The 12,634-nt window shown below is 35.5% G+C and overlaps 1 protein-coding gene across 4 annotated transcripts in view; it reads right to left on the bottom strand.

The window, feature by feature from the left end:
• The window catches only part of CNTN5 (contactin 5), a 678,106-nt gene that overhangs the window by 133,603 nt on the left and 531,869 nt on the right, over positions 1-12,634 (bottom strand). For all 4 annotated transcript variants that reach the window (XM_055802997.1, XM_055802998.1, XM_055802996.1 and 1 more), the window contains 3 exons: positions 10,610-10,791; positions 3,393-3,529; positions 1,299-1,428 (listed from right to left, as the gene is read on the bottom strand). In XM_055802997.1, coding sequence (XP_055658972.1) covers positions 1,299-1,428; positions 3,393-3,529; positions 10,610-10,791 — 449 coding nt within the window. The remainder of the gene's footprint in view (positions 1-1,298; positions 1,429-3,392; positions 3,530-10,609; positions 10,792-12,634) is intronic.

The following is a 12,634-nucleotide window of genomic DNA, read 5'->3' on the forward strand; positions in this document are numbered from 1 at the left end:
AAATTAAACATAACTGTTTCTTTAATGCAACCTTATGGTTAAAATTAAACAGGGGTACAATCTCACAAGTGACAAAATGATTCTACTGCTGCAACATATAGTGGCCATTTCCAGTATTAGAGAATATCAAAGAAAATGTACAACTACCTGATGTAATAGGTATACCTATTTTATAGTACATATAGAGAACAGAGCAAGAGAACGTCATAACCAACAGGAATGTCTTTGCTGACTGAATCATAAATGACAAAGGAAAGTGATGGAAAGAAAGCAGGCACTGACTGTGGGGTTTAATTTATGGCTAGACAGAAATATTTTGAAGAGTTATCAGTGAAATCCTAATGTCGGCCAGCTGGAAAATAATGGAAATGTACTAGATAGGCTAGTCTTCAGAAGAAGTAAATCTTAGCTCAAATATTATTTCAGTAAATCCAGTGTTATTATTCACTTGATTGGGAGTTTACAAGAATAACGCCCAGGTGCAGATTTTGAAATTTGCAAGGTTTGAGCATCTCAGAGACCTCTAATCTCTGATACGGCCATTGAATTATTTTGAAAGACACCTGTCTTGCAGCTATACCATGCTCTAATAAGGATCTCACTGAACTCTGTGGAAGTCCTCTTATCACTATTGTCCCATTGTGTGTTACCATGTTTTGCTTTAAGGAAAAGAAGTGTTGGAAAGACATGATTCAAGTCTTCATTAACTGCCCACTTCAGCTTCAGAATAATGAACATATTATTGTATTTCCAGGTAAAACTATGTAGTGTATTTGCTTTAGTATGGACCATACCATAGTATGGACCAATTACAAGTATGTAATTTTCAGTATTCAATCAGTTCTGGTGACTTCACAAGGAATTTTTACACCTTTAAAAATAAGATCATGCTTAATTAACATTGAATAATGGTCTTGGTAGAAATAATAATTTTATTTTAACAGAGACAAAAATATATTTAATTTCTCTAAGTTTATTCTCCTGCACTTATTTTTGAGGGAGTAAAAAAATACTTTTCCATTTATTTGAACTGAAATAACCTTATATGAGAAGTAGTCACAAAATGTAACTGAGTCAGTAATTTATGAAATAAAATTTTCAATGAACAGAAGGACCTGTGCTCTCTCAGCAGCAAAGGACAGACTCACACATGAATAACAAAAATAAAAAGGAATGAACTTTTACCTGCTCTGCTAAGTTTGGACTGGCAGATGCTGTTCCTTATAACAGACCAAGAACACATGTAATTACCAAATGGGAAAAAAATGAAGTGTCTGCTTTTTTTCAATAATACTTACCTAAAATTTTCAGCTCAGCGCTGACATAAATGGTGCCATACTTATTTTCTGCTAAGCACTGATACATTCCAGCATCTGAAAGGTTCACACTGTGGATCATCAGAACGCCATTAACCATCTCAATCCTGCTCTGTAATGGAATAATAATTGAAAACAATCTATAAAAGTAAACAGGCATTGGAAATTCGCTATGCTGTTAGGCAAAGGGACAAAAGACATCTTTAGGTTAAAAGAAATCTGAGCAACAAATTTCCTTGGGCTTACTTTTTTTTTTCTTGTTATATAAAGAATGACAAGAATAAAACAGGTGGGGCAATGCAGAAAAAACTCAAAAGATATGTAAAGGTAAATATTTTTCAGTGCAAGTTCACTACCTCCAAGGCTTGCTTTTGTCTGTTTGCTTGTTTGTCTGCTATTACCCTTACATGATTTTTAAAAGCAGTTCACCCTGGAAACTTCAATGAGGCGAAAAGTCTGTTGTGGATGTAACATATCTGAAGATCTTCAGATCTCTAGCAAAGGTTTGGTTTCAGTCATGGTACTATACTCATAAAAGTAGATGAGAAAGATTGCTTGCATGAACAAGAGTGAGAGAGTCAGCTTTCCTTCATTATTTGTGCAAATTTCTTATTTGAAAGGTCCACTAGTAGAAAATAATTACCAAAGCTGGCAGAGAAGGGGCATTAATAGCCGTTTCTGAAAATGTGTACTTCATGGAGCTATATAATGAATAATTTACTCTACTATAAAACTTCTCTAGGTTTCAGTATTACAGTTGTAGGTTTAACAAAAGCAGATAGAGAATAAAGTGTTTGGGAGTACAGAGGAAACCGAAAAAACTTGTAAGGCCCCAGTTTAAACTGATTTTTAATTTGAAATTTCAGAGCCTGGTGCAACTAATGGTTTGGAAAATCAGAAAAACAAAAAGTACAGATATTTAAATTGCTTCAATTTCAGGACTAATAGCTCCATCTAAAAAGGCAGAAATGGATAAAGTAAAAGCGTATAACCTTATTTTCAATGCCTCACAGCTTCAAAAGTAAACTATATTTATGTTTCCTTTCTCATTGTTTGCATAATTGGTTGATGTTCACAGATAGAAGCCACATTCACTGAAAAGAAAGACATTACATCTTTTATATTCATAAATCTATTCTGTGAATTCATTTACAAATGAAGACATTTTCTCCCAGGATTGAACAGCTTTATTTTAATCTGCAAAAATGTATGAAATAAATTTACAAAACTTTTCTTTACTTTAAATAATTTGAGACTATAAAAATGGAAAGGTGCTAGACAAAACCCACATGATGTGAGCTGACGAATTGATGATTCAGTGAGAGAAACAGAACAAAGTGAAATAAAAGGCAGGCCAGGCCATGAGTGGTCTTCTAAAGAAAAAGAGAATTTCATTTAGGTCTATTTTTAAAATATATAACTGTATTTAAATATGTGACTGTATTTAAAGGTGTTACTTTCTAGCAGTCTTGCATGGAGCATTTTTATGGTCTTGATGGTGAGTTCTGTTACTTGCAGATAATTAATGGAGTTGAAAACTGATGAAAATATAATAATCATTGTACCTCTTACATTATCCTGCTAGTGTTTGAAGAGTATGATTAGGTACAAGCAAAATGTGGTAAATAGCATAACATTGGGGGAAATATGAAGGAATCTGATTCAGCAAATACAGCTGTTCTCTGAGTTGTTACTATCTTTTTATACAGAAAAAAAATAGATACAAACAGCATAATACCACTATCTAAAGGAAAAAAAACCCCACAACCAGCAAACACCAAAACTTAATGGAGGTTGTTTAGATGTACATTATAGTACAATGGCAGATGTTGTTGCAGACACAGCTCAAAAGGTTCTGCCTCCCAAATATTTTGGAGAATTGCTGATTAAAGGAATTTTACATTGCTTGAGATGGTTCAGAGGAGACATGCATAGAAAACCTATCTGTATACTAACACTTAAGAAACTAACATAAAAAACCAGTAATTTCTGTACTTTTCAGTAGTTTCTTTAACCAACTTCATCTGAATGAAAGGAGAAACATGCAACATGCTGGTGACTCCTCATCTAACGTACCTGAGGCCAGAGAGGAACTCCATTTTTCAGCCAACGATATGTGGGCCTTGGCTTTCCAGTGGCTTTACATTCCCATCGGAGCTGGTCTCCGCTGTCTAATTGAGTATCATTAAGTTTCTCCACCCAATGTGGGTAGGCTGTAAGAAAAAGCATATAAAAGCTATATACAAAGCATATAAACTGGTAAGTCTCTAGCTGATATGCAAAGATGTAATCAATCACAGGGCTTAAATTATGGCCTTTACAAAGCTTAGCTTACTTTCAGAAACACATTTTAAATCAATCAAAACCAAAAGAGAAATTAATAAAATTAACAAAACTCCATAACTTTAAAGGAAATGCTGTAATGACACCAGGCAGTGAATAATATCATGAACAGGAATAGAAATCTGCCTGATTTAATAAAGTCCAATGGACTCATTTACAGTACTATATATTAATGCATGTTTTACTACTGTACTTAAGAACATTTGCTTGGTAGTCACAACAGAATATTTAGTAACTTCTTAAGACCTAAGCTATTTAATTTTTGGTAAAGAGGTCAATCATTATAGACTCTGTTTCATGTTGTTTTCTCAGTTTGCTAAGGAATCATGATCTATTCAACTATGAATGACTGGACATTTTGTAAGGTATTTGCACATATTTTTGTTAAAATGTCTTGAGTTTAATTCGTATTTCAAGACAGAAAAAGCTTTTAATGTTTCTAAGCACAGAACCCATGAGATTTCCAGCATTCATCAGGAATTACATGGTAAATCAATGTTAAACCAGTCATTTTTTAAAGGCAGGGTTGTTAGGTATATATGTTATCATTAAAATCTAAGTTTCATGTAATAATCTGTTAAAAAGCAAGGATTTTTTTTTTTCCAGAGAAGCAGATCTTTAATGCAGCAGTCTATCAGATAGCTGTATATAGATCTTACAATTTGGAAAACTTTGCATGACTCAGTGAGGAACTGAGCATTCATATGCAGAAATAAAAACGTACGCTTAAAAGCCAGCTTCTGGGTTTTCATACCATAACCATGTCAATTTGTGTAGCAAAGAGAATAGTAGATTAAATTAATTACCTTAATGATATTAAAAATTTTTGTGAGTTTTTTTTCAAATAGTAGAGAATAAGTAGCTAAAAGGCTTTCATTGCTAAAGGACTGTACAATTCTTCTGCTTGGTATGAATAGAAGTCCAGATCTGTCACAACAAAGTCTCTGCTTCAAACATCAGATAATTGATAATGTACTTAAACATGGGGAAATTAGTTTAAAAATAAATCTCTGAATCTAGCTGGTGTTTGACAGGTCACCAATCAAAGATGTAAGAAGATATGAAAAGGCATGACAGGTGACTAACAGCTTCTACCTTACATCTCATGCATGGATGATAAAAAAAGTGAATGAGGTGTCTACCGTTCCTAAGCAGAGAATAGTCTGCTATACAGTTCCTGACCAGACAGTTCTCAGCAGCTGGAAACATATCAGAAAAAGAATCACTAATTTCCCTTTTAGTAAAGGAAAACAGAAACAAGATTGACCCAACCTCACTCTCAAACCCAAGATCAAACCAATCTGCTCCCTTATTCTTCTTATTGCTGTCGAGGCAATGACTGACATCCCCATGTACGCTCCGCCGCACTGAATCACTTGATTCTTAAGTTATATCAAAGGGTCCCATGAACCCCTCAGAAGCAGTTTGCAGGAGTCCCTGCTCACTTGTCTGCTAATTGTCCTAAAAATATCGTTTGATTGCATTGTATAGTTGATGCTGTTCTTTTCTTTTTGAGTGTTTCAATATGCACGAAGAAAGCACGCTGAGAAGAAATGTTTCTTTGAAAGTGAGTATGCTAACATGATTTTGGAAGATGGGACAGTTAAATGTGTACCTAAAAATTCATAAAAGTTAGCCAGTGGTGCTATAAAATCATGCAGAGAGGCTCTAAACTGTCCCAGTTTATGTTTCATTCTTTTTTATCTGCTTTTCTAAAAAATCTACTATATGACCCAAAGCACATCTAGTTTCATTTTTCTGTGTTGAAATTGATCTCATCATGAACCAGAGCATTCAGCATTAGAGTGTGCACCTGTTTACAGGTGAAATAAATACAGTGAAATAAAACCGTCTCCCCGAGCATGGCTGCAGAGCTGTTCTCCTCAGTACAAAACTGCTGTTCCCTACCCTTTGTGACTGTGGTTTTTTGTTGTTGTTGTTGTTGTTGTTGTTTGTGCACTGTGTTGGCAGCACAATCATGGCACAGGTTTTCCTCTGTAACCCCAATCATTTGGTATTAACAACTTTTTTTTTCACTAGTTGGGGTGTTTCTACCCTACATTTTTTCCTCATAGTCTAAATGACCTTTGGATTCATAATTTTCAAGCTGTTGAACTTGCCGTCAGTGAAGGCAATTAGAATACCACTCCTTTGGGAACAAGGTAGCAAAGTAGTAGGTAGATGTAGCAGGAAAATCGCTAAAGGCATGATTGAGAGAAATACTTTGATCACTTTTTAGCTTCCTTTCCTCTCTATGCACTCCTTACTTTGGCACAGAGAGTTCCCTTAGCAAGGGTCACTCTCCATAATACCATAACACTTGTTCTTAAATTCTGTCAATAATTTAAAAAGTGAAATATTTAACTGGGTGTACAACCTCTGATTCAATATAGTCTTTTTTTTTTTTCTTTTTAAACAAAAATGTTAACATCATCCTGTTATACATACAGGCAAAGAAAACTTCATTCCATAGCTGCGCTTAGTTTTAATTAGAAACTATAAATTGTGAGAGGCCTTTGAACAGATTTCAAAAGTAATAGGTTCATTTTTCTTTTTAGAAATGCATCATTCATCTTGGGGGAAAATGGGAGTTTGTCTGGTTTTTATCTGTTCAGTGAAGAGGTTTGGGGTGAATGTAAGAATAGAAGGATGTGTTTTATTATTCAGTAGTCTTTATGGATATTGTGCTATAGCTTTATACAACACTGCTGAGATTTTAAAATCACCATCCAATCCCTGATTTATTTTATGCTGCATTTCTGCACCTGTTTATTCAAGGATGTCAAAATGTTTTACAAACACAAATTGGCAATAAATCTGCAAGCTTACAGGCCAGTTTTTATATCCTCTGTGCAAAATTCTGATGCAGAAAGCAGCCTGCTTTCTAAAATAATAAAGAAACTTTTTGACTGAGAATATTAAGAACAAAATTTTGCATAGACAAGTGACTTCAGATGGTGTCCTAAAATGGGAATCAGTATAGAGTTTTGGTGAAAAAAAAATAATTTTCTGGACACAAGGATAATTGGGAAGTATATAGTAGGAGAAGAATTGATAGCTATCACTGTGAGAAAGATAAGATAGCAAATTTAAATTGAAGGTGCAATTCTGACCACAAAAATCTGTTCCTCTCTACCCAGTTTTACTGCATGCAGCTAACATGTAGTGGCACTAGTGGATGTTCTTCCATACAGTTTTTATAAGGAAGCAATGAAAACTGTTTTTAAAATCAGGATGGTCCATTACATTGCATTACAGAATATTCCCATCCTCAGCTGCTTGTTCCACTCTGGTGTTAAGGCAAATATCCCCTCCTGCTGTGGCAGCAGTGCTGCTCATGGGGTGTTGTCAGGAGGATCAGGCAACTGATCCAGCCAAAAGAAAAACAACCAAAACTGTGTTTTTGTGGTCTGCTTCATACCACCACCATCTGCTGAACTTGTACTAGTAAGTAGTAAGTAGGTAGTGCAGAAGAAAACCCAAAAAGTTTTTTAGAGTGAGAGAAGAGCAGGAATTGCACAAACCAGTATTTACCATTGGGAAAATGCTGCTAGCCAGGGTTTGTGAAGGAATGGTAAATACAAAAGGTTAATGGCCAATTTGTCTACCCAAATTTTAGATTTTGTAGTCTCTTCTATTAATCAACTTGAGCTTGAATAAAATTTCATGGAAATTTACAGAATAAACAGATCACTTGTGGGAAAAATCACACCTTCTAAAATAGGTTGCAGTGCATATGAGGATGTCTTACATTATCAAAACTGTGTTTTTAATGCTTTGTCAGTTCCACAGCTGAATTTCCACTAAGTGCTGAGACCACAACAATCTAAAATTGTCAGCATCCAAAATACCACTTTCTGAACAACATCCGAAGTGTCAGCTGCATCAGTCAGTCATGGTATGTCTGGATTGCAGCATCAGGTAAGAAATGAAAAATCACTAGGATGGAATTAAATGTGACCAGACAGGCAGGCTGGGTGTCCTGGGCTTTCTCCAAAATACTCTGTGGTGACCCAGATCAGATGCAACTGTCAAAATGAAGAAGATTCAAACAGACAGACAGCGAGTTCCCACAGAGACATGCAAAATGTGAGACTGCAGTATGACACAGCTGGTCCTACAGCCTGCTTTGAAATTTTACAAGAAGCCCCTGGTAACAAATGATGGCCTACATCTGAATTTGTGAGCCAAAATAATCGTTGCCTCCTGGAGGAACAAGATGTCAGTGAAAAGACAATGAGTTTAAAGGTAAATAATTCATGTTGACTGTTGTTATGAGTAAGAGGTACAGCAGGAAATGCTGTTTCAAGTAATGCCCCCAAATTTTGCCACATCAGCTGTCAGCAAAGGAAGCTGAGAATTTTGAAAAGTTACATTTCGCTAAACTTTGTGCTGCTAAAAACCTTCTGACCCAAACCTTCTTACGCTCCTGGAAAGTTTTGTCCAGGTTTGTAGGCCAGTGAGACACTAATGCTGTCTTCAGGAGCACTAAAGGCTGGCAGAGGCTCCCTGGGGAGTACTTAATCTCAAGGCCAAGAAAAGGTACTCTCAGGGAGCTGGTAACTGTGTTTCTTGGTGTGCTGTACTGGAGATTGCTGCCAGTCTTCTCCATCCAGAAGCCCTCTGTTAGTTCTCTGACCTTGCTCCCCACTAATGCAGGTAGGTGAAACTGACTGAGATATGGTTTTGACTACCTGTAAGATAGCCTAAAGTATACTAATAGTAGAATTAAAGTATAATAATGCATATCAGAGAAATGAGATAATCTGAAGTGGACTCCCTTTCTATAGTATTAAAGATGTTTTTCTAATATAATTGCAAAACATGCTAATTAGCACAAATTGTGCTGTATCCATAAAAGCAATAACTGTAAAAAACATAATTTTGACAATGGTGGAGAACTAAAAATTCATATTTCAATTGGGAAAAAGTAGAATAAAATTGATGTAGAAAATATTTTATATGGATTCCTAGATTTGAGTGCCATCTTTATTTCTGCTCAAAACTAAAATGTATACAGGCTAATGGAGAAGCAGTGTCATGTAGCACATCATGTTTGCTGTGATTTTCTGCCACAGGTCTGCAGGGTGCCCTTGAGAAAATAATTTCGTTCTCCAACAGCTTAGTTTCCCTCTTGAAGAGCCTTTAATATTCCTTTAACTCTGAAAAAGGAAGGCATAGAGAATTGTAACACCTTTGCATTGGCATCTAGTAGTTTCACAGTTCTAGAAAACAGCTAGTAAGTGCATGTGCTGTGATACACCTTATAACTCAAATAATTTCTTTTTTTTGTGGTCTGCTTCAATAAAATCTGTTTAATTTCAGACAGTTTAAGAAATGTTGTTGAAAAAGACCAGCATGCTGCTAAATGCCCCTGGCCCCCAGGTCCCTACCATGAGCTGCTATACTTCCATGGAAGTAATTGACAGTAAGAATTTGTAATACCAGAGAAATATCGCTGGGGTATTGGCACAACAGGAGACATCAAGTAGTTCCTGGGCTTTGACTGCTGTTTTTCAGTAAAAGCCTTATAAAACATTTGCTTCAAGGGCAGTATGGATGGCATGTACAAAAAAAAAAGGTGCAAGCCACCATCTTTGCCATCAAATATTTTTTCAGCATATAAAAAATATAAAATAAAAAATTGAAGACCAAAACCTGCCCTTCGCTCTAAATGGATGTGAATGAAAAGCAAGGAGACAAGCATCATCCAGAGATATACGGATACTCACTAAAAACAAGGGAGCTAAGATAAAGACATTGGAAGCTGGAGGAGACAGGAAAATTGATTATGAACCTGGAAATGTTGACATATGTGGAAAATAAACTAAATATATGATGCCAGTCTATGGTTATTTGATGAAAGGGTGTAACAAAGACAGAGAACTGTGCATAGTTAGTAATGGAGAGAAAGCACTAGGAGCCATGGGCTGAAATCAAAAGAAAAATAAAATTGATTAACAGGAGAGACTCCTTCTTAAAGGTATCTATTAGCCTGAGGACCTGTCTAAACTGCAGCAGTTGGAATTCCACTGACTGTGAAATTTGAAGACAGAAAACAATTCAGTCTGAGATTCATCACATGACCTCTGGCAGTAGACCTCTCCTGCTAAGTATTTAAGGTTGTAGGATTCATGGAATGATAGCAAGTGATGTAGCTTTAATTGGTAAGAAGTAGGTGGGGCTCAATCATATATTCAGTATAAAGAAAACTTTGACTTATCAGTATTCAGGGAATGTCCTATAGGCTTTTGTTTCTATCCTTTAGGATGCAGTAATAATATATAAAAGTCATGACTTTTACTAAATATTTTTGATTTCAGGTTGTGTTTTTTCTTTTCAATGTGATGCATGAGTCAATATTTTTTGTGTGCTCACTCAGAAAACTTTCAGAAAGACCAGTCTTAGAAAATGTTCAGCACTTTCTGAAAAACAGAACCTTCAGAAATTGTGTATGCCTAGATTGAAAATTTTCTACCAAAACTGAAACATTTCTCCATTTTTGATTCCTGTACAATAAATTTGACAAAACTCAGCACACAGGTGTGGCAAGGGTGAAACATTATTAAAGCTGTGATAAAAAACCCAAAGATATCTCTAATATAGTTTTCTGACAGATATATCATGTTTAGGTTGCATGTCATTGTTATATATTATATCAGGATGAAAAAAATAGACTAAAAATTATAGTGATAGTCTTAAAAAAGAAAGCCAAAATCCCATAAACAGCAAACTTAAAATTGTAGTTAAGACAGTTCTTTGAGGGAATCGACTTTATGTTTCAGACTTTAATGCATTACTAAGAAATAAAAATACATAATTTAATACTGATTTTATTTCAGAAGAAAGATTTTTTGTTTCTAAGGGACCTTAGCATCCTTCATATGTAGTTTAAAGCTTTAAGAGTGCACAAATCATTGCTGGATAATACTGTGTGCAGTTACACTTACTGTACACTTGTAGTTGTCCTCTGAAGACGTTTCTTCCCCGAGAGTTTTCAGCCTTACATTCATACATTCCTGCGTCCTCTAGCTGCACATTAGGTATTTCAAGAACAGCTTGGGATTTTCTCAGGCGGGCTTTACTTGGATTATGACCATTAACTTTCCTCCAAGAGATTGTTGGAACAGGGCTGAAATATTTAGTGAAATTACTGTTAGCACTTTTCCACTATCAAGAATATAGATTCTGTTATCTGGTAGTTTAAACACTTAATAATCTAAGTAGCAATAAAATATAACGACAATTAAGGTTCATACAATGCTTGATATACTTCACTTTCTGTAGGGAATCCCTAATAAATGGTTTGCTACATGGAATTTGTCTTTTTCATCCACAAGGGAGGCCAAGATTTTATTGAGATCAAGTAAATCACTTGAATTACTCTCTCTAGAGCTTCTTTAGCACTCTGTGCTTTACTCCTGAACACTTCCACTTTATGGGCAAAATAGAACAACTTCAAAACCTGGATGGATTTAGCAAATTCCAACACAACCTGATTTTCCTGCAATGACACCGCAGTTCAGGAGATCAGCAAGTGATAACGTACGTCTAGATGGGGGATTTCAGTATCATTCTATCTTGGATATGTTAAGGTGACCAAAGCTTTGGTTACCTTTTCTGTTGCAATATTCTTTAAGTTAAAAAACTGCTTGTGTAAGAAGTATATATTAATGGCACTGCTGCTTCTGACTCACAGCATTGCATGCCTGCTCATGGGAGTTGAAGGGCTTTTCGCTGTGGCTTGCTGTTCCACACGGTTCTATGTGGAAACTGTCATTTACATTCACGCTGAGGCAAGAGACGGATTAGATAGCATTTGCGCTCATTTAATTTTCTTTTTAGCCCAAACACCTATCAATTGTTGTGCACCCATTGGGCTTTTTGGTACAGACATACATTTGTTTAAATATGGCAGGCACTTAAGAAGGAAGAAAAGAAAAAAGGAAAAAAACAAAAACCAAACAACCCTGTAGTTACAAAATATTTGATTGTGAACTGAAAACTAGACTGCTTCAGGTATTCCAAAAGAAGCTTGGAGGACATCATAACACAAAATGTAACTGTTACAAGCTAATATTTTTAAAAAAAGTATTTTGTATTTATTTGAATTTCTTTCAAGTCTAAGCTTAGACAAAAACAGATCTTGTGGCAGTTTAGATGGGGAAAAGTACTTCATAACATAGGTGCAAATTCAAAGCTTCTACTAATTTCTGCCATCATTTACTAACTTCCACTTAGTGTAACTATATGAAGTTACACTAAAAAATCATGTTTCCCTCAGTATCTCAGGGTGTCCAATTTGAGACAGAACAAACGCAAACACAGCAAAAGAACCATGGGTAAAACTCTAGCTATTCTTCAGCCAGCTAAAATCAGGCTGTGAGTTACTGCATGTGTACCCAAACTTGCAGACAAGATACTCCAAATTCCAGTACTTCATAGAGGCTCAGAAAATTTCCAGACTTGTAGTTGGAACTTAGAATTTTTCTCTAATCTTATGTCACAAATCACTGAATTTCATTGAGCCTATTAACAGAATTACCTTCACAAAGTCAATATATAGTCCCGTATGGAATGGTATCCTCTATTTATTTGAATATATTGGAAAGAGAAAATCATTGTTTCTTGTGTCAGTTTGCTGCACTAAGTTCTTAACCTGACAAAAGGTACTTTATTTGGAGTGTGTGTGGATTCATCTCTGAGGCACAGTCCCTACAATACCTCTCTATTCTTGCAAAGTGGTCCTTTATCACTGTCTCCCATGGAAGAAATACAGGTATAGAAATCAAGTAACTTTTTTTTTTTTTTCCTTAGAAAACAAAACAGACTGATTGCTTTTTCTTCAGCACTCCAGTTATGTATGTCTTTGTCTTTCTTGATGACTGATTTCCAGTTTTGGTGTCCTGTAGGTTTGGTTTGAGGACATGTCTTGTATGAGTCTAATTTATAAAGTTTGCTTCCTATGAGAAGTT

This window comes from Falco peregrinus, chromosome 4 (genome assembly GCF_023634155.1).
Source record: "Falco peregrinus isolate bFalPer1 chromosome 4, bFalPer1.pri, whole genome shotgun sequence".
NCBI classification, from domain to species: Eukaryota; Metazoa; Chordata; class Aves; order Falconiformes; family Falconidae; genus Falco; species Falco peregrinus.